We start from the raw sequence: 25562 nt of genomic DNA, 5'->3' as shown, positions 1-25562 counted from the left end.
TAACGTTGTATATGCATCAGTAAGTCAAACATTTAGAAATGAATAAATGAATGTAAGAATGTATTGTGGCTGGCATCTCATTCAGAATAACTGAACACTGAATAAACTGGGTTTAAAGGGTCATTTCATCTGAATCACTTCTCTTGTCAAACGTGTTATCTAGCCATGTGTTGTGTTGTGGTTTTGAGATGTCCGCCTTGGAGAACCACACACAGTAGGATAACTAAGCAATGCAGACACTATTTTGAAATGTGGTTTTTAAATTATGCTTTTAGATAAACTAATGAAATTCCATTAGCTTCCAGTGTATTGGTGTCATGGCACTCTCATTGGTGGATATCCTGAACCTTTGGGACATAGTAAAAGCCCCATTCATTTTTCCCACAGACAATGTTATGTGACTCACAGTTAAAGCACTTCTCTGACTTGGATGGATACGAAACTCTCCCGTTGGAGTCATCAGTGAGAAAAATACACAGCTGTGATAGAAAATGTCTGGTCATTTGACAAAGAGGTGAAGGTATAAGCCTGTGCACATAAAAAAAAATCTGAATTTCTGCAAGAATCATTCAATCACAATTTCCTAGCTCTGTTTCGTGTGACATTAATGGCAGGAACAAGCTGAGAGCAACATTTCCATGTTGAGAAAACTGAAAACAATCTACAGCTCAAATCAGTTCGCTTTTGAATTCTGGGTCAGTTTTGGATGAATTCAGCAACTGTGGTGCTGTGTTTTGTTTAAAAATTTTGAATCTGCTACTGTTCTGATTTGTGCCTCTGACTGGCTTCTTCTTAACAGCAATGCCAGCTGAGGCTCATGGGAATTGTAGTATTTAGACCTTTCTGCCTAACAAAACTGATTTTTATAACAATAGGGATATCATTTATAGAAAAAAAATATATAGTAACTTAACGAACACACACATTTTTGATGTATGGGACTTGCTGGTCACATAGAGGTCTACGATCCAAATGAAGGCTTCACCATTTGACTTCTGATTAGTTTCTTTCTCTCAATTGTGAGCTGGTGAGTAATCTTTTTGGATTTTAGTATTTTTCAACCCAAGCCTGACCGAAATCCGAGCAGTGAAACTCAGTGTTGGCAGCATGAGAAGTTCAGGCAGATCAGTCCTGACAGCATCCCAGTGGGTGTGTGTTTAAATCTAAAGAAACGCCTACGACTTGTGCTTCAGTAAATCCACAGTAAACAGTGGTTACCTGTGAGTCAGGCTCCATGTAAGGGCTTGTCTTGCCGTCTTCACTAACAGTTGGCGACCACACTCTGTCTCCTGGTCCCGACCTGAAAGACAATACCCATGAGAGAAAAGAGAGAGTGTCAGATAAATCTTGTGCCATCTAACACCTGAGCATTGACGCGTGCAGTCAGTTCTGCTGAGAAGCAAGAATTGTTCTTTCCACAGAAGAGCCTGCACATACAGTGTAATTATTTCCGAGTGTGGATGTTGAAAAAGGTGAAAGATATTATTTACTTTCATCTTCTCATAATTACTGCCGGGAAAGACGACAACTTTAGCATCACATGATATGCCATAACTGTTGAGTAATATTAGCAGTGCAGCAACACTCACATATAGATGCAGTTAACAAATCATACACTACACTGGTAGCTTTGTATGATTGTGTGTATGCATGTGTGTAAATGTGGATTTGTATGTTTGGCAGGTTTTCACATTAGGAATGGGATAAAGCTACGTCCTGGCCTCTTCCCACTGGTACAGAGATAAAGTCATCATCACATCATAACTCCAGTGTATGAAGTATCCAGAACACGCTGCTGTCTTGGCCCCGGACTTTTCAAAAGTAGTGATAACTGAATTACTGCCCCCCTCCCCCCATTGAGATTAGCAGTAATTGACTCCAGTTGCACATACTTAAAAAAGGACATGACTTACTGACTGGCAGCAATGATAAAATACATTATTTACAACGCTGCTGAATGGGCCTACTGCTCGTGCATGAGCAGGGGTCCACATTATTTATTTTGTTCTTTAAAAGGCAGAGAATAAAATGCTTTGGTGAAACTAGAGAGTGTAAACTTGCTCCTCGTGATTCATCACTAACAATTCACATGCATTGCTGTTTCACTTTCAAGGTACATGTTGAAGTAGTTGCGGTTTTCGTGTCATATAAAAAAGATCTCATTACTTTAGTTCACTGGGTCTTTGTTGCCATGGTGCAGGCGGCTAGGTCGGAAAGCATCCAACTGCTAAAGGGGTAACACCAGGACATCGCACAGAGAAACTACAGGACAGTGTGTGTCTATGTGTGTGCTACTCTTCACTCATTCAGACCCCCGTCCTCAGAGAGATTAAAACTTTTAACTGTGTGTGTGTGTGTTTGTGTGTTTGTGTGTGTGTGTGTGTGTGCGCGTGCTTGCATGCGTGGATTTGTCAACCCCACAGGGTGGAGAATTGATGTCTATAGAGGTGAGGTCATCAGGCTGCAGCTGGCACAGCGTTGGCTGAGCTGAGGCAATGCTTCAGATATGAAGCACGGAGGTGTTGCTATCAAGGATGTTCTTGTGAGGCGCCAAGTGTCTGGCAGACAAGCAACAGCTACTGCGTAGGATGCCCCCCCCCCCCCACCTTCACCAATTCCACCACAGTCCTCGGACTGAAAGTCGTCATGTTTTCATATTGTTTGGTTTCGATGGTTACCACACAAACAGCCCATTGAAATGAGTTAAAGTTCAGTCTTAAATGGCCTATTTGAACTGACATTTTAGATACTGTGCATCCACTACAGCGGAGTTATGAAAGCCGACGCGTGGGTGGAAACTGACAGACAGACCAATTTATGATTTAAAGTGTTACACTCTTGCAGTCATTATATTGAAGGTCAGTCTTGAGAGGGACATCAGTTCCATACTTGAAATTTGAAAAATATTCCTCTGGAGAAATGACACTGTTGGCTGAACTTGGGCTTCATGCTCACAACTGCATGTCATATCACATTTCAGATTTTCGGCAATGAACCTAATCTAGTTTTATTTTTCTGCCAGAAAGGAAACAGTTTTGGACCATCTCAAACATAACCCAACAGAAGTGTCCACAGCAACAATTTGCAATCTGCTGCACACACGTTTGATCACAGACAATGAACTGTATTGTTGCTGTCTCTTCACCAGTATTGGTTCAGTGTGTGAGGGGTGACCCTGGACTGTCAGATCCAAGGATGAATCCAGCCTGAGAAATACAAACCAGTGAACCTGTTTTAACCAGAATACCATGATGTGACCGTGATGGAACTAAAGATTTAAATCAATTTGCAGACTTGAGTGGCTTTATCTCATCTTTCTGAAACCTCCTCTTACTGTTGCCAAAATATATTCACAGAAGACTGATCGTCACAGCAGCTCTGTGCGCTCTGTTTCTTAACAGAGATTCATAATGATAAACAGGATAGGGGTGAGGAGTCCCAAGCTCATTCCTTAAGTGTTGTGTTTGATTTCCACCCACCAGCTCCCCTTCTGCTCCTCTAACTGAATGCATCAGTGTCAAGCAAGTTGAATACAGACAAACAAAAACAAAAGTGAAATTTTTTTTTTTTTTTTTTTTTTTAAATTAAAACACAGAGGGTGAAAAAACAACACATGGCCAGCTAATTTCTGAAATCCACATGTTTTCATTATGGTAACCAATATATTAAGTCAGTTCATTTTTGTTTTCAAATGACCACAAGTTGTGTGATAATCCTCATTCATAAAACGCTTTAAAAAGGAAGACAATTACATAAATCACATAAAACTGACAGGAAAGGCCATAAAAGTATCATAAGAATTATAGAAGGAAAGAACAAGGCAAAATAAACCCGTAAAATTTAGCCACAGAGGACTGAATAGAAAAAGTTTTTTTTAAAAAAAGGACAACACATACAGAAAGCAGCACAGAGAAAGGAGACTCTCAGGTCATCGCAACAACTTTTCCATTTTTTCCTTTGGTCATATTTTCCCCTGCCTGACCTCCCCCTGCCAGGTTTAATTTCCTGATTGGGGAGATCTGGTTTTGAGAGCAGTGGATGAGTTTACTTTGGCTGCACGGGATCACCATGTTCAAGGAGGAGCATGAAAACTGAGTGCCCTCAAATTAAGATGCGGCTGATCACGGAACATTTCAGGGTTCACTTAAAGAGTCCGGCCTCGCTCCATCAACCCATCTGAACAGGGAACGCTTTTCAGCCCCTTCAGTGGAGCTGCTCCTCCCGGTATCTGGTTATGTGAGAGGAGTTTAAATACTTTCCCCTCAGCGAGTAAAGACAGACAATCACCTACTAAAGAGCAGTTATGGAGGTCTTGACAGCAGACCTGAGGGGGTCACTTGGAAAAATCTGCATGTGAGTGATGACAAGATCAATGCAAGAGGGAAAAAAGGAGGGAGGACTTTGCCCCCACCTCCTTTCTCCTCCCTTTCTGCAACATGGCCTGTTAAACTCCACTGATGCTGCATTTATAACCACCACAAAAAAGAGACCTTGGGAGAGCATGAGAGGGATGACGTGATGAAGGGATGAAGGAGGCTGAGGCAGCGGTGCTGGTGGTGGTGGGGCATGTGTGTGAGTTGGGAGGTTCCTTTTTTTCTTTGCCCCAGTTGGAGTCCTGTGTTCCTTTGGTCCCATGCAGCCTCGTGCATAATTCCTCAGCTGTGAGTCACAGGTCGTGAAGTCAGAGCGAGACAGCAGGGGCGAATCCCGCACCGGAGCGCTCTGACTCTGTGTCTTTTCTCTGCCTATTTTGTCTGATTCCTCCTGAATCCTCCGCCCTGTGTTTTGTTTTGATTTTATTCTGCAGATCATGATCAGATTTGTGTTTCTCCCCCAACAGGATTCAGATATACAGTCTTACCACATACATTATACATCACAATAACACCTTATCCTGGCCTGTCTCCCTTACTTCTGCATGTGTTAACCTTTAACTACAACTAAAATCAATCCCCACTGAGACCTCGATCAAACCATAACCTACTGTACAAACAGTCCTTTAAACAAGCAAAAAAAAAAGATCAATGCAAGAGGGAAAAAGGGAGAGAAGACTGCCCCCACCTCAGTGCACCTCCATCAGTGCATTATAACCTTGATTTCTACAGTGTGACAAAATAGTCCCAACTCAAAGGTCCACTTACTAACTTTTTAGGAGCTTTTAATCAGTCAGTGGATGGGTGGAGAAAGATCAAGGAGACCATTTCCATTCAACACCAAAGAGCATTTGGACTGAGGCAGAGCTTATGATCTCATATGACCACTTGTTATCCGGTAACTCATGGTTTACACTTATGTAACCAAAGTAAAACACTCGGCCATTGAGTCACTGATGAAGACTGTGAGATGTGACTGAAAGCTTTTAAAAAGCTAGCTTATTTGCCACTTAAACGACCACGGCTGTTGTTATATTTATTTTTCTGGTTAAGTCGTGGTAAAGAAAAACAAACTAGCGGTATTGAACTACAAGATGAAACACACACATTTGTGATGTAAATTTGTAACTTTGAACTTCTTTTTGGCAAGTTTAGTTTAATGTGCCTAGAGAGAATATCTATTTCTTAATCTTCTGTTGACCTCCAAATAAAATGGAGACGAATGGATTCAGTGAAAACTCTTTATAGGGAGGTACAAATAAAATTCCATTCAGCCCCATTAGAAACGTTTGATATTTGGATGAACTGGTCCTTTAAGCTCCAAACCATCTGCAGGTTAAACTTCAGTCCAGCCTGGACCTAACTGTAAATTTTCCTTTCCACACTAAGTGAAAATGAAACGAGAACAGCAGGATAACCCTATTTCACAAGCCTTTTTTTGGAGAATACAAGAACAAGAGTAACACACACAGCTCAGGCATCGTGACTCATTTCTCAGCACATTTAACTTGCCACCCCAGCAGGAGTCTTTCCGAACAGCTTGACCGGCGGTGGAAACACACATCCCAACCGCCATCATCTGTTTCTCAGGCCTCTGCAACCGCAGGGCTCTCTCCAAGAAGCTCTGGCAGACGGAGAGAAACTGCAGGGAGGTGAGGTCAGGGTGGAAGAGATGGGGAAGAGAGAAAGATGAAGAGGAGATATAAAAAGAAGGAACAGAGTGGGATGAGCAGAGTGGGATTTAGGTTTGGAGAGGGAGACGGGAGAATGGCACATGGAGGTCAGGGACAAGAGATGAGGAGGGTGGAAACGAAGAATGAGGAGGAGAAAATGGAGGAGAGAGAAGAAGGTCTCCTCCAAAGCTGGTTCCTGTATTTCCAGAGTCAGATATACAGGGCGAGCAAAGCAGACATGACACACACTGATATAGGCCCAGTGTGTCCACGTGCTGTGACATTACAGTGAACATGACAGTGTGTGCATTTATACAGAAGGTGGCGGCCACTTTCTCTCCTCAGTGAGACGACACAGTTCCATTTGATTACCAATGCCAGGAACTAACAGAAACTAGTGAGGGTGTTCACCTCACAGCGGAGCGCTGACAGCTCTGCATCAGTGAATGGAAAGCTGTGATAAAGTGGTGACCTCAGACTCCGTTTTTCTGTTTCCTTGTCCTTGTCTTACCTTCTTTCCGTCTTAATTTTCTCTTTCATACTTTCCTTTTTTTTTCCCCCTCTCCAATTTCTTCCTTTATTCTCTCATCTGTCTCCTCACTTAACCTCTGGCTGGACAAAACATAAGTCCACCCAAGATCACATCGATGTTCAATTATCGATCATTTGTGGGTCTATTTTCTTCTTTGGTGGTATGGATGACAAACTGCAGAGAGCAGAAACATAATGAAAGAAGATGCTTCCAGAGACAAGTAGCTGGCAGCATCGTACGGGAAAAGCATCATATCAAACTGTAAGAGTATGTCGTCTCCCTGGCCTCAACTTCACCAGAACATACTGCAGCTGTAAGATGTGTTTTGATTAAGTGTATTGGCATAAAACTCAGCTCTGAATGGTTCAAACAAATGTTCCTGGGGTTCACTATCAGCACGAGCAGTAAAAGTAGACAAGACAAAGTACTTAATCACAACAAGAATAAATTCTGGACAGCGCAGATTAATGACATCTAAAATCTACTGTTTGAAGGTTGTATTTTCTTTTAATGGTGGTATTAAAAAAAATCCACACAAACAACTGCAGCTGCCGGCCCCATGTTCAGCTTTCATGAGCTTCCCGGGGCGCCTAACCAGAAACCCTCCGATGCAGAGCGCTCTTAAAAATGCTCCATAATGCAAATGATGAAAAATGGGGGTTATGAAAGTAATAAATGCGGACACATTGCAGAGAAACATTCTTGAGTTACACGCGACCTCAAGCTCAGATGTGTCCAGTGTACTGTAATTTTGGTTCGCAGCAGACGTGTAGACTCATATATTTGTCCATCGGCAGCAACACAAAATTACAGGTCTCTCGTTTCCCCATCTATGGCTCTGTGACTGTTTGGAGTATTTCATGGCGCAGGCTTTTAATGAGGGCTGAGAACTGTTGTCCTCTAAAATATTATTTTCTCGTGAGTCAGCATGAGTTCTCGTCACTCCCAATTTCTTTTCAACTCCAGAATAAATGGCTGCAGTTGAATAATCCCCAGTTATTCCTGTGGCCCACAGCTGAGGAGTGTTTCCAATAAACTGAAAATCACATATTTCAAATGCCCTTTGGTAAATAACTATAGTTAGTACTCATCTTTTACACGTGAATATGACATCCCAACTGTCTGGATCATGAATAACATAGAGCTTGGAGCTTATTCACTAACCAAACTACCATGTGGCTGCTTTTACACAGCTCATTTAATTTCCTTGGACAACTTTTTCAAGGTTTTAAAAATTTTGATGCAAGCCCAAAATTTGCCTTTTTTAAAAATCTATTTTTGTTACCATTTGAACTTCTGTAGATTTGGAGTTGGTTAATTTGCAGTAGCCAAAAGAAACCAAAGGAATTTAGGCTTTTGTAAATTAGTCTACTTTGTTTGTCTGTTCAGTCCTAGAGACAGTTGCTGTTTATTAAAACATAACTTCCTGAGAAAAAACTACTGCACACTAAGTGTTTAGGACACTGAACGTAATACTTTAATCACCTGGCTACTGGTTGAAAGGACTGCTTTGGAAAAACATGGATGTGAGGGTTAACCCATACACAGCTTTGATCTGACATGAGGAATGTGTGAAAAAAAGTCAGTGTCCCATCATCGCCTAACTCCAGCAGGAATAAGTTAAGATTATTTCAAAACTTGTGGTGCCTCATGTCGTCTATCTGAGGGAGAGAAACTCGACTCTGAGCTCCACTGTGTTGTCGGTGTAATTGAATTTCCAGCAATGCACAAAGCAGAAAACGCTGGCTGTAAAACAGCATTCTGGGCAGAGAAGGGCCCATGTGGATTTCTCACTTGGTCTCTCTGATTCACCGCTCCTCTACTTGGCTTCAGTCTCTCTCTCTCTAACTCTCTCTCTCTCTCTCTCTCCCTCTGCCATAGTGTCTCTTTCTCTCTCTCTCCACCATTTCTCTTTTTCCTCTTTCTCATATTTCCCACCGCCTTTCAGCCACTCCCTTCTCTTTCAACACTTCTTCTCGTCTGCCGTCTTGTCTTTTGTGACTGAGTAACCCAAAACTTTCATATCCATTTTTAAAATGGTCTTTTCCCTCTTGCTCTGCCTTCCCTCTCATTCACCAGCAGGTCATTTCAGCTCTGTGCACTGGAGCCAGAGGTGCATGCCTACATATCTCTCAGACATGACTTACCCTCCTCCTGTCCAACAGCAGAGCAATTCACACTGTAATTATTCATCCAATATACTGAAGGAAGGTCACATACCAGCAGCTAGCCTTGCTCTGCTTGCGCTGATATACGACCCTGCACACAACTGCTATCTTGTCAGTTTAAATGGGAAATTAAGGAGGATTGATGAACAGCATGACTGTGTCTGGAGGATTACTTGTGGCTTTAATTCAGAGGAATGATCTTTAGCTAGTTAAAAGACCTTACGGGGTGTCAAATATCTGTGCTCACATCACTGAAAAGTCACTTGTAGTTTTCTCCACATTTTGTCCACCTGCATTTAACCCACTTGTATTTCGCCTCCAAATTTGAATAGATTTCTATTTACAAAAAAACATTTTTGTACTTTACTCAAGGACACTGTGTCACTCACCAAAAAAAGAGCAAACTTCTTAAATCTCACCCATTACAAAGTTTTGCTGACAAGCATATCTCAAACCCGCATCAGCAAACCTGCATAAAAAGTAGCATCTTAGATTTTAATATGTCAATTGATATAAATGCGATAGAGCTCTGACAGCTACACAGCACATTAACTTCTATCTTCTATTACTTCTTACATTCCCTGTTTTGTTAAATAACTCTATTTAAGGGGAAGTTTAAGCTGAATTTGGAAACATTTGGGTGCAGGTGGTTGAGTGTGGGAGTTTTTCTTGTGCTGCTGCAGCTGTGGAGGAGCTCCCCTGGTCTTTGAGCTGAATACTACTTTATGTATCCTTAAATAAATTTACTATTCCTATGTGGACAAGCCACTGAATGCTCAGCCACTCAGCTTGATATATGAATGGATGGATGGTTTCTACTACAGGCTGTGGTGGTGGGAGGAGGCAGGGCAAGGGAGGGGGTGCTGCATGCTAGAGTGCAAAACTATAAAACACAAATACAGTGCAGAGAAAGAAGGAAAAAGTGCTTCTGTGTCTGAATAGGAGCGTCTGCATGTGTGAATCTTTGTTTGTCTGACGGGTCCAGTTACCCCGGGAGTGATTCTTATTTCCACTGCATCTGCAGGTCAGCGTCTTGCTCCAAACCATTACGAGAGAGAGAGAGAGAGAGAGAGAGAGAGAGAGAGAGAGAGAGAGAGAGAGAGAGAGAGAGAGAGAGAGAGAGAGAGAGAGAGAGAGAGAGAGAGAGAGAGAGAGAGAGAGAGAGAGAGAGACTGTTTTGTCTGTTGCCCTAAAAGGAGAGAGCTGAAGCACCAGTTGGCTGTTGTCACTTCACTGAAACCACAGTGTTCTTCATCTGAGAAGATGGGGTTCAGAGGTTGCCAGATTCGCTTCTGCACTTTCCAGTACTCTGGCAACCCAAAGTAACCATCTAATAGAAATGTGGGAAGCAACTGACATTTCAGTTTTTCCTTGGTTACCCCCTCCCTCCCCCCTCCCTCCCCCCCTGTCTGTTGTTAACTGTTTAGACAGATGATTTCCATCCTGCTATCCTGTCAGAAACATGTTGCTCCTGTCTTCCACTTAAGGTCAAATCATCCATCCTCGCATACTCGGTCTAAAAATGATGCACCAGTCTGAAGAGTGTAAGACAATTTTCCACTCCATGAAGTGGTAAAATGCACAATATCGACCTTTCAAGTCCACTTGAAAAGGTCACTGTCTGACTCACTGTACGTACAAGCCTCCTGGACTTTATGACGGCGCCCTATAGGAGCAGCGAGTCGATCATTTAGACTGTCGTAAACCTGTCATCTGTCCCTGTGACTCGACTGTGCCAAGCTGAACAGATGCACCAGAAATAGAAACAAGATGTGTTTCTGGACGAGAGGCAGTAAATGACCTTAGTCATAAAAATCTGTCAAGTTTTTCAACTCAATTCACTTAATGAGCCTCAGAGCAAAAACCATGAGCAGCAGCTGCTGAGGGTCAAAGCAGCGACGACTGATTAGCAAGTGACTAATGTTCAAACATTTCCTGATATCCGACATCATAATTCCCATCAGTTGTACGGTATGGAAAATGGACTGAATCAAATCTGCGCGAGCCTCAGGCCTCGTGCAGGAATGAGGAGCAGGCTACTGAGGTCTGGGCTTAGCTCAGTTTTTTATTAACTCCACACCCTCAGATTTTTCTCATTTTCAGAGCTGTACACTTCAGACCCAACCACCTGACATCACTTGAGGCAGTTTACCTGACTTCACACAGCTCCACACAACTGTTTTCACATGTGCAGCAGTACTCCCCACGACCTATACACAGACTTTGACGTGTGAAATCCATGGGATTCCCCTTTAAAGCAACTATACCTACTAAGTTGAAGTTAGCTAAAGAGCTTGATCATAACCAACACTGACCAACAATCCATCCTGATCTCCCCTCTTAAATGCGTTTGTGGTGCCGCAGCTACATCATGCACAACCATTCATCATGGTTTGACCAAATGGCCAAATGTTGTTTACCGGGTGAGACCGGTCTCACGATTTCATACCTGGTGATGCTGAGTATGAGCTGCTGAGTACAGGTTTTGATCTTGTTCTGAGCCTCCATGTGTGTCATGTGCTCTGTGCTGTCGCCATTGATGGCCAGGATGGTGTCGCCTGGACACAGGTCGCCTAGGGCCGCCTTGCTGCCTGGTGTTACCTGAAGATAACATTCACACACACGCACACACAGACACACACACACACACACAGACACACACATACCGATCCACGCACACACCCAGGAAAACAAAAGAAAGAACTGTTATAAGTGGTGTCAAAGTGTCAGTGAGAAAGAAAAAGAGTATTAGTGCGGGAGTGTCAACACAGAGGCCAAATTCAACAAAAACAGCTCTCTTTTGATTTATGTAATATTGCCTTGGGCAGCAGTCTAGGTTTACATTTTCAAAAGCCAGCAACAATGACACTGGGAAGTGAGAGACCACTCAGAGTTTTTAAAGTGGTGAAATATTGGACTGAACTGGAACAATTTTATACACTTGGCCTGTCAGTAAAAAAGAAAAAAACAAACAGACTGCTCAGCAATTGCATCAGACTAAACCCTCAGTGGATCTCAAGTCCAGGAATAAGGTACATTAGCAGAGTTTGCATATGAACCTTGAACCTCAACAACTGTCTCTGTGCAACGTTCGATTCGTTTTGAAGCATCTGCTCAATATGTTCTTCCAGTTTTGCTTTGATTTGATTTGTGACGTGGAGCGCCTTGATCCTCTGAATCATGCCGTCCACATCGCTTTCATTCTGAAGAGTATCTTTCAGCTGCTAGACAGTGAGCAGGTTCCTCTCTGTGATCCTTCATCCCACAAACATGCTGGTCTGCGGACATTTGAGCCCCACAGGGAGGCAGAGGGGGAGGGCGGTATCCCAGTGCGCATGTTTCACCTTCCCAGACACACTAAGTAACATATGATAACAATTTTCCATTATTGCAATGCACACACACACACGCACACGCACACAAACGTCCCTGTTATTTTCAGGCCTGCCTCTGACTGGTCATATGGTTTTGGCAAACATAAGAGAACAAACATAAATTAGCAGAAATCCTCCATCATCAAACCAAGACATCCACTGTGAAACAGCCACTGTCATATGGCAGCAAGCTGCAGAGGAAAACACTTTTTACTAGCACTGAAACAAAAATGTAATGAAACGTGAACAATTGTCATCATGTCTCCGGTCGTCTTTGTGCGCTCCATGTGCTGTCAAGCTATGACATGTATGACTATTACTTTGACTGTATTTTTCCAGCCATTAAATGTGAGGAGATTTTCTGCAGCTGGATTCAATTGCGATCGCTGTCGCACTGTTTTCAGATGAATTTAAATCATTCATCTGTGACATCTTTGCCTTGAAAAAACAGCAGGATTTGTTATTCTCTGTTGCAGATTGATGAAGCGTTATAGGAACTCTACCAATATCCATTTAAACACATTTCATTCATTTCTAGCAGCAACAACTGTCAAGAGGACGAAGTTTAGTAGCAACTATGGCTGAGGATGCAAAGTGAAGAGCACCAGCATCTATAGGATAACATTTATTTACATTATCTCATTATTATTTTCTTGTTAGTTAGATAGATTATAGATACATAGATAGATGTTCATTAGATTTAAGTCTGTCTCATGATTCATTAACTGATTAATTAAAAAAATGTCCCTTACAATTTGCAAGAGCCTATGGTGACATCTTCAGAGCAATTGTTTTGTCAGACAGATCATTATTATTATTGACTAATTGGTCTAATTGGCGAGCACCTACAGCAAAGATGTCACCAAGTAAAGGGTAAAATTCATACCCCAGCACTTTGTCATGTTTGAGAGCTAAAGGACCGAAAATGAGTACCTGTACATCTATAAAGACACAGGGAACAGATGATTAAGGATCATTTTCCTCTTACTGAACCCCTTGTATGTCAAGTGTTGGTGCTCAATCTTTGTCCTGTCATCAAGGTTTATAAGTGGGTACCTCTCTTTGAGCTCATTCATTTCCATACCAGAGCGCCCACTGCCTGACCTCACAACATCTCGTAATGCCTATTACCCTGACAGCTGCACATGAAGATGTATTGTGTTTGGAACATTGAAACCTTGCTCTGAAATAACACTTACCTCACTAACACATCTAAATAATCTAATCCAAGATAAATTAAGACTATGATTGGCAAAAAGTTGATCCAGTGCGGAATAATGAACAGAGGAGAGAGAGAGGAGAAAGAGAGGAGCTGTCTGTGCAAGAGAAACAAACTGGCTAACAGGGGAGGAGCGGTTTAAGAGCAAAGGAACACAAGTTCATGCTCCATGAAGCACTAATAGCTCAGTCGTGTGGTTCAGATGTGGAATTTGTAATTTACAGCTTCTGACTGCCCCGTTGTCCCTGACTCAGTTCCGGTAAGCTCAAAGGTCAGCAGCATTGTGGGAAATGTGTGTAAGTTTGTGTGTGTGTGTCTTGGATTTGTGCCTGGGCTGTGTCACAGTGGAGTGAAGCTCATGCACCCCACCAGCACACACAGAGTGAGTAACATCACTTCAGGGTCAGGCCATGAATAGCAATGCATGAATCATGCGTGTTCAGACACACACACACACACACACACACACACACACACACACACACACACACACACACACACACACACACACACACACACACACACACACACACACACACACAGTGGTATGCCAAGTGACACAATGGCATGACTGAGGTCGTCAACAGGGGACAAACATTCCCGAAACGTAAGGAGGCTGTAGAGTGAAGTGGTTCAGACATATCATCATAATCTGCTATTATTACCCTACACTGCGGATGTAGTGATGTAATGACTTCAAACTACAGAGCTTTAAAGATGGATGTCATTTTGTAATTACTCTGCTTTCCTGCTTCTGACCAGCATTTTTTTTTTTTTTTTTTTTAAACCATAACTTTCTGTTTTTGTCTTTTTGCTGACACGAAACCACTCATAGTAACAAGATCTGAGATCAACTTCCACTTGCTTCATTTGTCGGCAGAACTAAAAGTACACTGATTAATCTCAAAAATGAGAAGTGACTCTGGTCTAAAAAAAACTAACAGGATGTGTGTGACTGCAGCGAACAAAGAGCTATCTTGGCTTGTGCAGAGGATGGAACCAGAGATGTCGTGAAAGATATAAAGTGGTTCAAGGCCACAGTAGAGGGCAGAAAATGACAATAAATTGAATAAAATTACCCAGCTTTGCTAAAAGTAGAAACCTAGTATCACATGGTATGACTTCAATCCCATTTTCACCCAGTAAACCTACTTTGAGTTCCAACAGACTTTCATGGAAGTCTGCTAGAACTGCACCAAAACAGATTTTTTTTTTTACTCTTTACTGACAAAAGGAGCGTTGAAATGCTACAAATTATGTTCACAGATGATATCATATAACTATTGTATGGTACTTACTGCTAATATAATCAGATTTTCTTTCATTTATTTACCCAAACTGCTCTCGTTGTTAACAGAAAGACTTGATGTACCCGAAAGAATCTGCATTAAAGACTACAGGCAATTGCTTTGACATTACACCATGTCTGTTATCTAATATATACAGGGTCGATTGCGCAAGCAGCCATCATGGATTTGAGGCAACATTGATCGTGCAGAGAGCAACTTCACCGGTTGTCGGGCAACCTAAGCAGCCCCATCGCAAACACTGACATAGTTAATTGCTAACAGTTAGCATAATGGCAGCCTCATGTCACACAGAGTCATCATGTGGCACACGGACTCCTGATGACTGTGAGCTGCAGCGTGGCTTCACTGTGGACATGTTTTTATCTGTGTGTCTGAGCGTGAGATAGAGAGAGAGGCAGAGGACACGGGTGTACTGTGCCTGTGTATTACATCTCATAAAAAAGCTGCATCAACACTTCCAGTTGAGCGTGTTATCAGCCTCCAGGCAAAGTATTCTGTCACGTCATCATTGTTTATGTCTGTGTGTACTGTCTTTCTATTTCATCTGCAGCGAGATCTCAGCCATAAAATTCAAAGTGCTTTCGCTGGCTCAGTTGGAAGTTGACCTTTAGAAGATTTCTTCTGCAACTGTGGTATGTGGTACAAGCACATGTAGGATCCAGGACGAGGTCTTTTTTAGGAGCAGCTTCTGTTCTACAAGTAGAATAGATGTTCCTGTAAGGGAAAATTTTGATTTTTTTCAGAGACCGCAAAGACGTCCTCTGCTGGGTGGGAGTGCTGAGTCGCACGTCTGAGCAACAGAGAGAATAATTCCTGGCAGCGTGTCAGACGCCTTTGTTTGCTTGTTGGACTAGCGATAGAAACCATGGTTATGACCTTGGTGACGCTGTGGAGAGACGTTACATAGCCTGGGGTGTGAGGTTCTGACCGGTGTGTGATTATGACACTCAGACAAAGACACTGAATCTGCCAAGAACAATAAACAAGAGTGTGGATTATGATGAAATATGTGAGGTTAGATTTTAATGAGAACATGAGGAAATGGGAGAGTCACTTGAACTTAATTGCAGCCTGTGATGCGTTTGTGTGTCTACAATAACCACAATGTTACTGACAAATATTACTCATCAATAAGTGTGTAGAAATCCTTGTAAATCTGATTCATAATGAGATTAGCACTCAGTCTGATGGGTTTTTGTTCCTAAATTCAGCTTTTCCTGAAGAGTTTCCCACATGTCCCTCTCACCACGTGACGCTTCAACATGTGCATGACTGAAGAGCCATGTTTGAGATACTTGGAAATCCTCGCAGCAAACACATCAAAACAAAAATATGTTTGTGGTGATACAAGCAGACTGAGATGATGAAGTTAGGGGGAAAAGCGCATTACTCAAGACTCACTTGATGACGCGAGAGAAAATCCAGTGCCAAACTCTAATAACCATACAAGCAACAAGAAGCAGGTTCATCTATGAAAACTGAACTTGTTAAACTCTTTAGTGATATTTCTCCTGAATAATAAATAGATAATAATAATAATTAAAAGACCTGGAATCTCTTCATTTTCAAGCTCTCACCAATTACAGAATGCCACTTTCATACACCAGATAACCAGATGAGCAGGAAACGCTCAGCAACAACCCAAGGACTCGCATTGTTCCCCCTGCCTCACTGACTCAGGAACTCCACAGACGACAGGAAACTCTTGGAGAGTGCCATCTGTTATCTTTTGCTCAGTCTGTCGTGGAGATGCAGCTCGTCGCATCTGTAATTGCAGCCTGGAGAAAAGAGGAGCCTAAAACTGACGATAACAACCAGCAGTGTCGGAGGAACAACCCATGTGGCTTTCAGTCACATGTTCTGTCTGTGGTATGTGGCAGCCCTGAGAGATCCAAGGGCACACAGGACACCGAGTTTATTTGATGTATAACTGCTGATGCAGTCAAAGTTATATTTGCTCTTAATCCATGCACCGTAAATCAAATGCTCTCGTATAATCAGCATAAGAAAGAGCGATATGACTTGATACAGTTAGAGCCTTTTCTCTTGGCTCAATGAGATTCCTATAATCCCATAACCAGGAGAAAATGTTGATAAGCTTACAGTCGAGTAGAAGTGATGACAAAGAATGTGATGACACTACACGACTTTCTCCTTCTCTCTGTTCCATTTCTTTGTGAAATTATGGGTTCACAATTTTTCAAGGTCAAAACAACACTCATGCCCATACGTCCACTGAAAGAGTTATTGGACTTTGTAACCCATACTCTTGTTCATGCTGGCTGTGATCCTTTAATCACTCTTCCCCATCACTCACACTGAGACCACTAAAAGAAGGCCTCTCTTTGCAGTCAGTATGGACAAGAGGAGTTATTACAGCTACCAATAACCCCTCGAATGTACATGCAGGCATGTCACTGTTGTTTTGAGACAAAGAAAAAATGTGAAGCTATCCTTTAAATACATTAAGAACATGTGAACACACAGACAGGTCACCCCGCTCTTTATGAAGAAGAAGCCTTCAGGTTCTGCTGGGTTGATTATGTCTTTGTGGTGTTTGGGGACTGGAATTATGTATTATGTGCATAAAAATGTAGAGCTGAAACCATCTGTATTACTTAATATTTAGACATTCCCAAGTTCTAGATTTTACATTTTAAAATTGTGGAATTTGTTGCTTTTCTTTGTCCTGATGTGACAGTTAACCGAATATCGTTGGATTGAGGACTGCTCTGGATTTGCGAGTAGTTCTCAAGTGAGCATTAAAATACATTATATAATGTATAATACATATACAATGTCAATGTCATAATACATTTATAATGTCGAATGTGGTCCCTTTTCATAAAATTGGGTATTTGATTGACAACAACAATTAAGTGATAATCAGTTAATCATCTCTGGTTACAGCTTCTCAAAAATGAGATTTGTTGGTTTTCTCTTATATCTTTCAAGTTTGGACTGTTTGTTTGGACAAACATGCACTTTGAAGACATCAGGTTGGGATTTGGGGAACTTGGAAAATGGGATGAATGAATTTCTCACTTTTCACTTATAGTGATTAATCAAGTAATCAAATAAAAATCCACAGACTACAGGTGCTCTACGATTTGTCCATACAGTGGGATGCACAACATAAAGTTCTCAGAGGGGAAGCTGGACAGTGACACGGGTCATTATTTAACCAACACTGAGCTGTAAATTCCTGTCTAGAGGATGATTGTTTGCCAGCTGGCAGGACTGGCAAGGGTCCTGCGTCACCTTCTGCCTCGACATTGGTTTACAAACCTGCTTTTACCACAGCTGCCATATTCAACGTATCCTTTCTAAATGCTTCTGCAGTGACACAAGTGATTTTATAGGTTTCTGTTTCTTTGACACTCATTCTCTGTCATGCACACGCAGCTATTTAACAACCTGCCATTGCATGCACGCGCACACACACAAACACACACAATCAGGGCAAATATTTCCAGAGTCAAGTAGACACGCCATCAACTGGCAGCAGTCCTAATGGGCTGGCAGGGGACTAATGGGCTCATCCTGGGACATTATCACCTTCAGCAAAGAACCAGCTGCTGCCATCAGAACTTGTTCTCTGGCATTTACAACTTTCACTGCCTCCAACTGCAGGTGTTTCATGACATTCCCTTTTATATCTGCAGAAAGACATGGAGGAAGGAGGGAGGAGATCCGCCAATCACGCAGGCTTGATTGAAAGGATTGTGTAAGATACTGTAAAACTTAATAAGCAGCAAAGCTTTTAGGGCCCTGCTTTTAGGAACCTGCTCTGTTCTTCTGCCGGCCAGCTTTACAGAGAAAACAGAAACTGCTACACACTTCAGACTGTTCTGGCTTGTATGAAGCTTACGTGATAGTAAAATGCCCCCCAAAGAGGCATTTTGGATCCTGTAAGTCATAAAGTATCCATCTCTGAAAGCATAAACACACTCTTCATCTCCCTCCGTGCATCCCTTTCTGTGTCACCATTCAGCACACTGTAATTGCTGTCCTGGGCACGCACTGCAGAGCAGGAATGCAACGCGCATATGATGAATAGTGATTTTGGAGATACTCAGCGGCCATGAATCACATCGTGCTGCAAACTGCAGAATGCAACCAGTTCCCATGAGATGAGGAAAGAGGATTCCTTTCCCATCACTTTTGTTTATTGTTTTATCACTTCTCGTTGAGTTCAATTTTGATTTTTGCACTCACATAAACCAGAATATAAGTCAACAGGATAAAACAATTATCGAGCGCTGCCAATAAAACTCATTTTGTGCTGTCAGCTGATGTTTCAAAGCATGTGACGTCAATTGGACACCGCACTGCTCTGTAATGGCTGGTAGAAAGCAACAAAAAGTCTTCAAGAGGTAGTGTAATCCTGGAAGTTGCTGCCAAAAGACTGTGTGTATTTATGCCTTTGACATTACACATTTATCTAAATATGCTTGCATCTCAACAGCTGCTTCCTTCTCCAATTTCCAAGCCAAGATTTTGGAATTAGTCAAAACTCCCTGATTTATTCTTGCAAACAGGTGGTTTTTATTGCCACCTTTGCTATGTAACTGTCTGCAAAGTGAAACCTGTAATTAATTTCACCGATGCCATCATCACTGAGTCACACAATGTTCACAATGCAAACGAGTTCCCCGTGCATGCCATGGTTTTCTTATTGGCAGTCAAGCAAGTATGCACAGATTAAACCAATGGGAAATTCTGATATTGACACCATGACTTGCCTGCGTCTACAAGTTACTGAAAAAAAGTTAGGAAATCCAAGATGCCCTGAAGCTGCATTATAGGCAACATTTTGACTTCAAAGTGAGCATTAAACATGAGAGCCATGAGGCCATAGTGTAGATTTCCCCTTTTTCCAAATGAATTCTAGTGTTGGGCACAGTCTCTGTTGGGAACTCTTCTCCATGCACATAAGATGTTAACTGAAACATGAAGGTCAAGCGTATGGCCGGTGAGCTGTCCAGAAAGCTGCCTCTGCCAGTAATATCTGAGCCCCTACCAAAGCAAGGCATTTAGGTGCAAGGAGTGAGGAGTGTATTGGTGCCATGTGTGATTTCTGGATTTTTTTTTTTTTTTTTACACTGAAACAATCATCTACCTTTCACTGCGATTTGGAAAAGTGACGGTGGCCAGTTAGCAAGTGTGTCCACAAACCTACAGCGGTACACAGACTGTGAGTCAAAGTCTACCTCACCATTGCATCACAACTTCTTTTTTTTTTTTTTTTTGTGGGATACAGTGAGCAGGTTTAAAATCAGAGAGCACTTCAGGTGACCTCCACGGGTTCCTCTGCTTCTCTCAAAGTCGTTAATCACCCGCCATAAATCTAAAAATTACACCTCTAGTTTGAGGTGCAAGGGCCCTGTAGTTAAAGGGTCGGTTTGGGGCTGGTGATACAGCTGAGCACAACACCTGGAATCCCTCAGCAGCACCAGTGAGCTCTGATGAAAAACAAATGTCAGCACCCCCGTCCCTCCACCCCCCCTTCTGAAAGCCCTGCAGCAAGACCGGGCTGTGTTTACCCTGGCTGGGATAAACTATAGGCTACTGCCAGATCCACTGCCAGCGCACTGACTCCTGACCCATATTCTGAGGGTCAGGAAAGTTCACAAAGGTTTGAGAATTGTAGTACCACTACTTCAACTACGAATACATCAACCGTATTAACAATGATTAAAGAAAACACATGCAATAACACTTTAACTGTAATAATAATAATGCAAGTTCCAGATTGATACCAGATAGCAGCTTATAAAGATCTAAATGAGCCTGTCTCACTGGAGCCACTTACTGACACGTGGTCAAAAGTTGGAAAAATAACTTTCAATTACACTGTTTATATATTAAGAATGTATTTTAATCATTCATTTCAAAATCAAGGATAAACCCACTGACAGGCACCATATGTCCTGTTTGATCCTCAGGCTATATCCTTATATTGATGTAATTTTATTCAAATTCTTGAGAAAAATATCACCATCATGTGTTTTCCTCATTTCTATTGAGAGATGATATTCAAAGCCTTTAACTGATGGTCGGCCAATTGCAATGACTCACTAAATTGCAGTGGCAGCTTTGGCTGCCAGGAATTAGACGGCACCATCTGTCAGCTTTCAGAGTAAAGCTCCTGTTCATACACTTATAATTCCTTGCTGTTGGAATAACGGAGCTTGGCGACGTTTTTATTTACGATGAATTAACTGGGCTACGATTCCAGGTTGACTCATCTTCAGCTTTCCAAATCATTAGGTCTGTAAACACTGATGTCATTGAAATAGTTGCAATCAGGGTGATCATCACGGGTTCCTATGTAGAAATAAGTTGAAGTTAATTTAGTTTATATATAAGTTTATAAGAACTTTATTGCCAAGTTGCGGTGCTGATGACCCCCCCTCCCCGGCGGCGCTTGCTCTGCGCACGGCTCAATGAATGGATACACATCGAAACAACCGACAGCGGAGCGTCTACCTACCCTGGAGATGGTTAACGGTGTGCTGAAATCCCGTCCTCCCACCAGTCGAAAACCCCAAGGAGAGGGTCCCTTTAGCGTCACGGTCTGGGTCATGTTTGGCGTAGAGACGGCGGAGGGAGACAGGCGGATGACCGGCTGACTGAGCAGGCAAATGTCCGCGGTTCCTGGATATAACAGTGAAGAGAGCCAACGTGAACTGGGGCTGGAGTCCTTTGCCTAGCTGCTAGGCAACGCTGTCCCGACTGTGAAAACTTTCCTCCCCTCCTGATTCAAGTTTAAATAACGAAGCCGCCTCTGACGTGGGATGACGGGTTGTCCTGCCCCCCCCCCCCCCCCCCCCCCTCCACCCGGTCCGCACAGAGTGGGAGGGGGCGGAGCTGTCTGCAGGAGTCCCTGTCTGCTCAACGCCACAGGTATAAATGTGAGCGACACTGTTGCCAGTATTGTGCATCCTGTTTATTTTCCTTCTTCTTTTTTTAGATCAAATTTTTTTTATGGGTAATTAACACAATTAAAATGTTTATCTTCTAAATGACAAATGGTGTCTTTTTGGTTGTCGTCTGATCAATGCAGGTCAGATTAACTTTAACTGTATGTATCAGATGTGAATGGATCTACCTTAAGCAGCATTATAAAACATTTAAATGTGCTTCTATAAGAGTCCATGTTAAAAGATCTGTCAGTTAAAAGCTGATATATTTTCTGCCTTGAGTCCTGATGTAGCACCTAGATATAGTATCTAATAGCCCAAACATTGCTTCATGTGTGATTGAAAGGAACTTGCTCAAATACACATTTGATCTGTCTATTCATTTGGAAGTAATGAGGTACAGCTCTACATTTATATCAAGAAATGTCCTCACAGAAACACAACACTGAAAACAAGACAAGTCTAACATGCTCTAAGTAACATCGTTGACATGCTTATTTTTAGCAGGTTTACCATTGTACTTCTTCGGCGTGTTGCTAGTTAGCGACACAAAGTACAGCTGAGGCTGATGGGAATGTCGTACGTTTTGCAGGAAATCGGTTGTAAACAAGAGTACTGGACAAAGTGAAGTGTTGTCCTGATGCTGGAGGAAAAGTCAAAAAATGTGTTCTGTGGAGAACATGAATGTGTGTATGCTTCTACATTTCATAGCCATCCATCCAGCAGTTGTTCAGACATTTCACTAAAAAGCCAACAGACCAATGTTGCCATCCTGCTAACTGCTAGCGTGACTAAAAAGAAATGAAAACATAGACAGGGCTCACAAAATATGCCGGCCTCCAGGTCCTTGGAGGATAATCTGGACATCCACTTAAAACTAAGGCCAGTCAATAACTCAGGCTCTTAAGTAAAAAGCCATAAGGCCTGAGTATCAACAATGAACAATGAACAAACAATGAATTTCACTGGCAGAAAAGACCTCTCCCATTTGTCAGAGGATATCCCAGTATCCTCTCTGCCCCACTTCGCGATTCTTTAATTTCTCCAGCCAATTACAGAGTGAGCTAGAGTACAAGTTTTCTACTGCAGAGGGGAATGATCTCATAGACATTCCTGGGAATCTGTCTTTCAGACAACTGCAGGCATGTGGAGCTCTGTCTAAAGACCTGACTCAGTTTGAGTCAGACACTTACCCATCCCAGTTACTGTCTCAAACAATGGCGCTGATGTCAAACCCACTGGATCTAAACATCAGATATCACCGTTCCTGCGTCTTTGAGTGACACTGGTCTTGATGTCTTGTGTAAACCTTCGCACAAAGAGCTGATGTGACGAAACAACTGAAAACTAATGCACACGGTGGTGATCCAAGCTGTTAGACTGTTTAAAAAAAACCAAAAAAACAAACAAGAGAAAGAATATGGGTCAGATGATGCCCCTCAAAAATCACTGAGTTTATCAATTTAGTGTACACAAACCCACAAACCTCCTCTCAGGACTTTGGATTCAGACAAACACAAAAAAGCTGACACGTAATCAATCGCATGCTGACACTTTTCATTTTCATTTGTCAGACAGACCAGTGGATAATAAGCACTTTCCTGTCTCCCAATAATCCCACATTCACAACAAAAGTTAAGGAAAAAAAGTTTTTCAAAAAACATGTCCATACAGTAGTTTGTAAAGACATGAACACAAAGCTAATAATCTTATTTCAGCAAGTGTCATCAAGCAGACCGCTCCTGTATTTGCTATATCAAAGGATGACTAACCAAAGACCAAGGGAGGATGAGAGGGCTGGAGTCTGCAGAGTCAGAGTCTGGAGATTTGTTGAGCATATGAACACGCTGACAGTTCGGATATGTGTCTTCTTCAAAGCCTGTTGCCAATAAATCTGAGTCAAACTACAGAGAGCTCCCATCTCTCTGTTCTTTTTCCCCCGGATGGTCATCATTCGAGATACCCTTGGCAGCATCGGAGAAGTCCTTTTAAATGCCTATAAAATATGTTTACTGTCTGATTTTGTCTCTGTGTTACGTAGACAAAAAGAACCTGAGGAAAGCAGGTAAGACAAGCGGTGCTGTTATCATGAGCTGTCTGCCTCCATCTGGATTATCTCTGCTGTCGGGGAGAATGATCTCATCTAAGCACAACAGCTTCCTCTCTGGTAGTAAATAGAGTCAGACGATTATTAATATTGTCAAACAAGTAAACCCAGTAATCTGCAATAAATTTATTCTCGTGAGATGAGCAAGGATTTTGCTGACAGAAATGTTTTGTTTTTTTTTATAGCATACCATGGAGAGGTCTTTAAAATCTTTCACTACAACGTTGCACAAGAGTTTTTTTCTGACTGTTGCACACACATTGCCAAATTTAATATTCAGTACATGACTGATACAGTGGCTGCAGAACAAAAAAAAAAGAATATAACAATGTTTACTGTATTTATGATAGCAGAAACTTTTAAAGATCAGGGTTAAAATGAAACGTTAATGCTGACACCAGCTAAATTGATATTTTTATATTAACAATGGATTAGTTTACTAGGTGTATGGTGAATGGTGAAGGCACACATCCAGATGATTATCAACCTACTGCAGCTCCACTGAGCTTTTTAGCCTCTTTTAGCCCATTGTTTTGGTTTTAAGGGCAACATCTTCATTGTTTGGTTCATTCTCACTGCTCATCAATCTCGTTTCCGCTGAAAATCCTCTGGTAAACCCACTGTACACTTCCTGCACAGCACCAACCAACAGACACAGTTAATGCCTAGCTGGCGAATGCACAGAACTAATTCTTATTTTGCTACATGTCTGATAGATTTGTGTAAATAGTGTTTGCTAACACATTCCCCTAAACTAGCTCATAATATTTCAGTGTTACAGCTTGTTGCACTGGCCAAAACTAAATGTATGTAGGTTTAAATTATTTTGTAATCAAAAGTCCACATTTATCATTTTATTACCAGAATTCTGTTTAGCATCACCACCACAATTTTGACTGGGGTCCAGAAGTCTGCTGCGGGCGATCTACTGTAGCTCCTGACTGCTAACATCTTTGCTGCATTAGCAGAACAACACAGTTTCTTTACTGTTTCCCTGCTCACACAACAGTTGCTATGGCTTTATGTCCCCTGCATTGAAAATGGTTAATTCTTTGGTATGACACTGGCAGGAAACAATGGTGCCACTTAGCAGTGCTGTGCCTGGAGCACCCAACAGGGAAGCGAAAATCTGTAGGGAAAAGATGAAACTTAATTTATGTGGTTGCTGAGTCAAAAATGAAAAACAGATGATTTCATAGCATAAGACCACCACAGGCCCAGAGCTATCTCATAAGAATGCTGCAGACTTACACATAAACAATCAGCGAGATGATATGATTACAATTGATTGACAGAACAGAGTGGATGGCACTGGGGGAAATACTAATCTTTATCTGAAGAGTATGTGTCCCCTTCTTTCCAGATTTATCTCCACAGTGTTTTCCAGTCAAGCTGCTAAGTTGTGATCAGTGTCATCTGTATTAGTGAATGATTAAATGTCAGAATGGAGGCAAGAATAAACATATTCAAATTCATTTATCACACATATCAGTCTTTTTCAGACCAAAGTAATTGCTGCATAAATAGCTGTGGTTTGCCAACCTGGTGAGAAAATTGTTGAAAGAATAACAATCAACCTTTACACTGCTATCCATCTTTGGACATGTAATCGAAGGACTGTTTCCTGGCCACACATTCAAACACACACACGCAAACACTGACCAGATGCGAGCAATGAATATTTAATGTGGTGCTGCAGCCTTACTGTTGTTGGAATAACAAACAGATGTGAATGGATGTTCTAGCGCAGTCCATTCATATGAGAAACAATCGAACAAGAATCAAATACTCTCTCACTGTTGAGACAGAGTGCTGACATGGAAACAAGAGAGATTAAGTGCGTAGTTAACCCGTAAGTTAAATGATAAATAATGATAACA

At 41.9% G+C, this 25562-nt stretch overlaps 1 protein-coding gene across 1 annotated transcript in view; it reads right to left on the bottom strand.

The window, feature by feature from the left end:
• The window catches only part of pdlim4 (PDZ and LIM domain 4), a 45932-nt gene extending 24534 nt beyond the window's left edge, over positions 1-21398 (bottom strand). Inside the window, exons 1-3 of the mRNA XM_071460465.1 lie at positions 21146-21398; positions 11196-11347; positions 1219-1300 (exon numbers count right to left, since the gene is read on the bottom strand). Coding sequence (XP_071316566.1) covers positions 1219-1300; positions 11196-11347; positions 21146-21238 — 327 coding nt within the window. The 5' untranslated portion in view covers positions 21239-21398. The remainder of the gene's footprint in view (positions 1-1218; positions 1301-11195; positions 11348-21145) is intronic.
• Positions 21399-25562: the final 4164 nt, after the last annotated feature.

Source organism: Trachinotus anak, unplaced genomic scaffold, assembly GCF_046630095.1.
Source record: "Trachinotus anak isolate AG129_WGS33_773 ecotype Australia unplaced genomic scaffold, CSIRO_AGI_Tana_v1 ptg000024l, whole genome shotgun sequence".
Classification (NCBI taxonomy): Eukaryota; Metazoa; Chordata; class Actinopteri; order Carangiformes; family Carangidae; genus Trachinotus; species Trachinotus anak.
The sequence above is the reverse complement of the archived record's forward strand: the minus strand, read 5'-3'. Positions and strand labels throughout refer to the sequence as shown.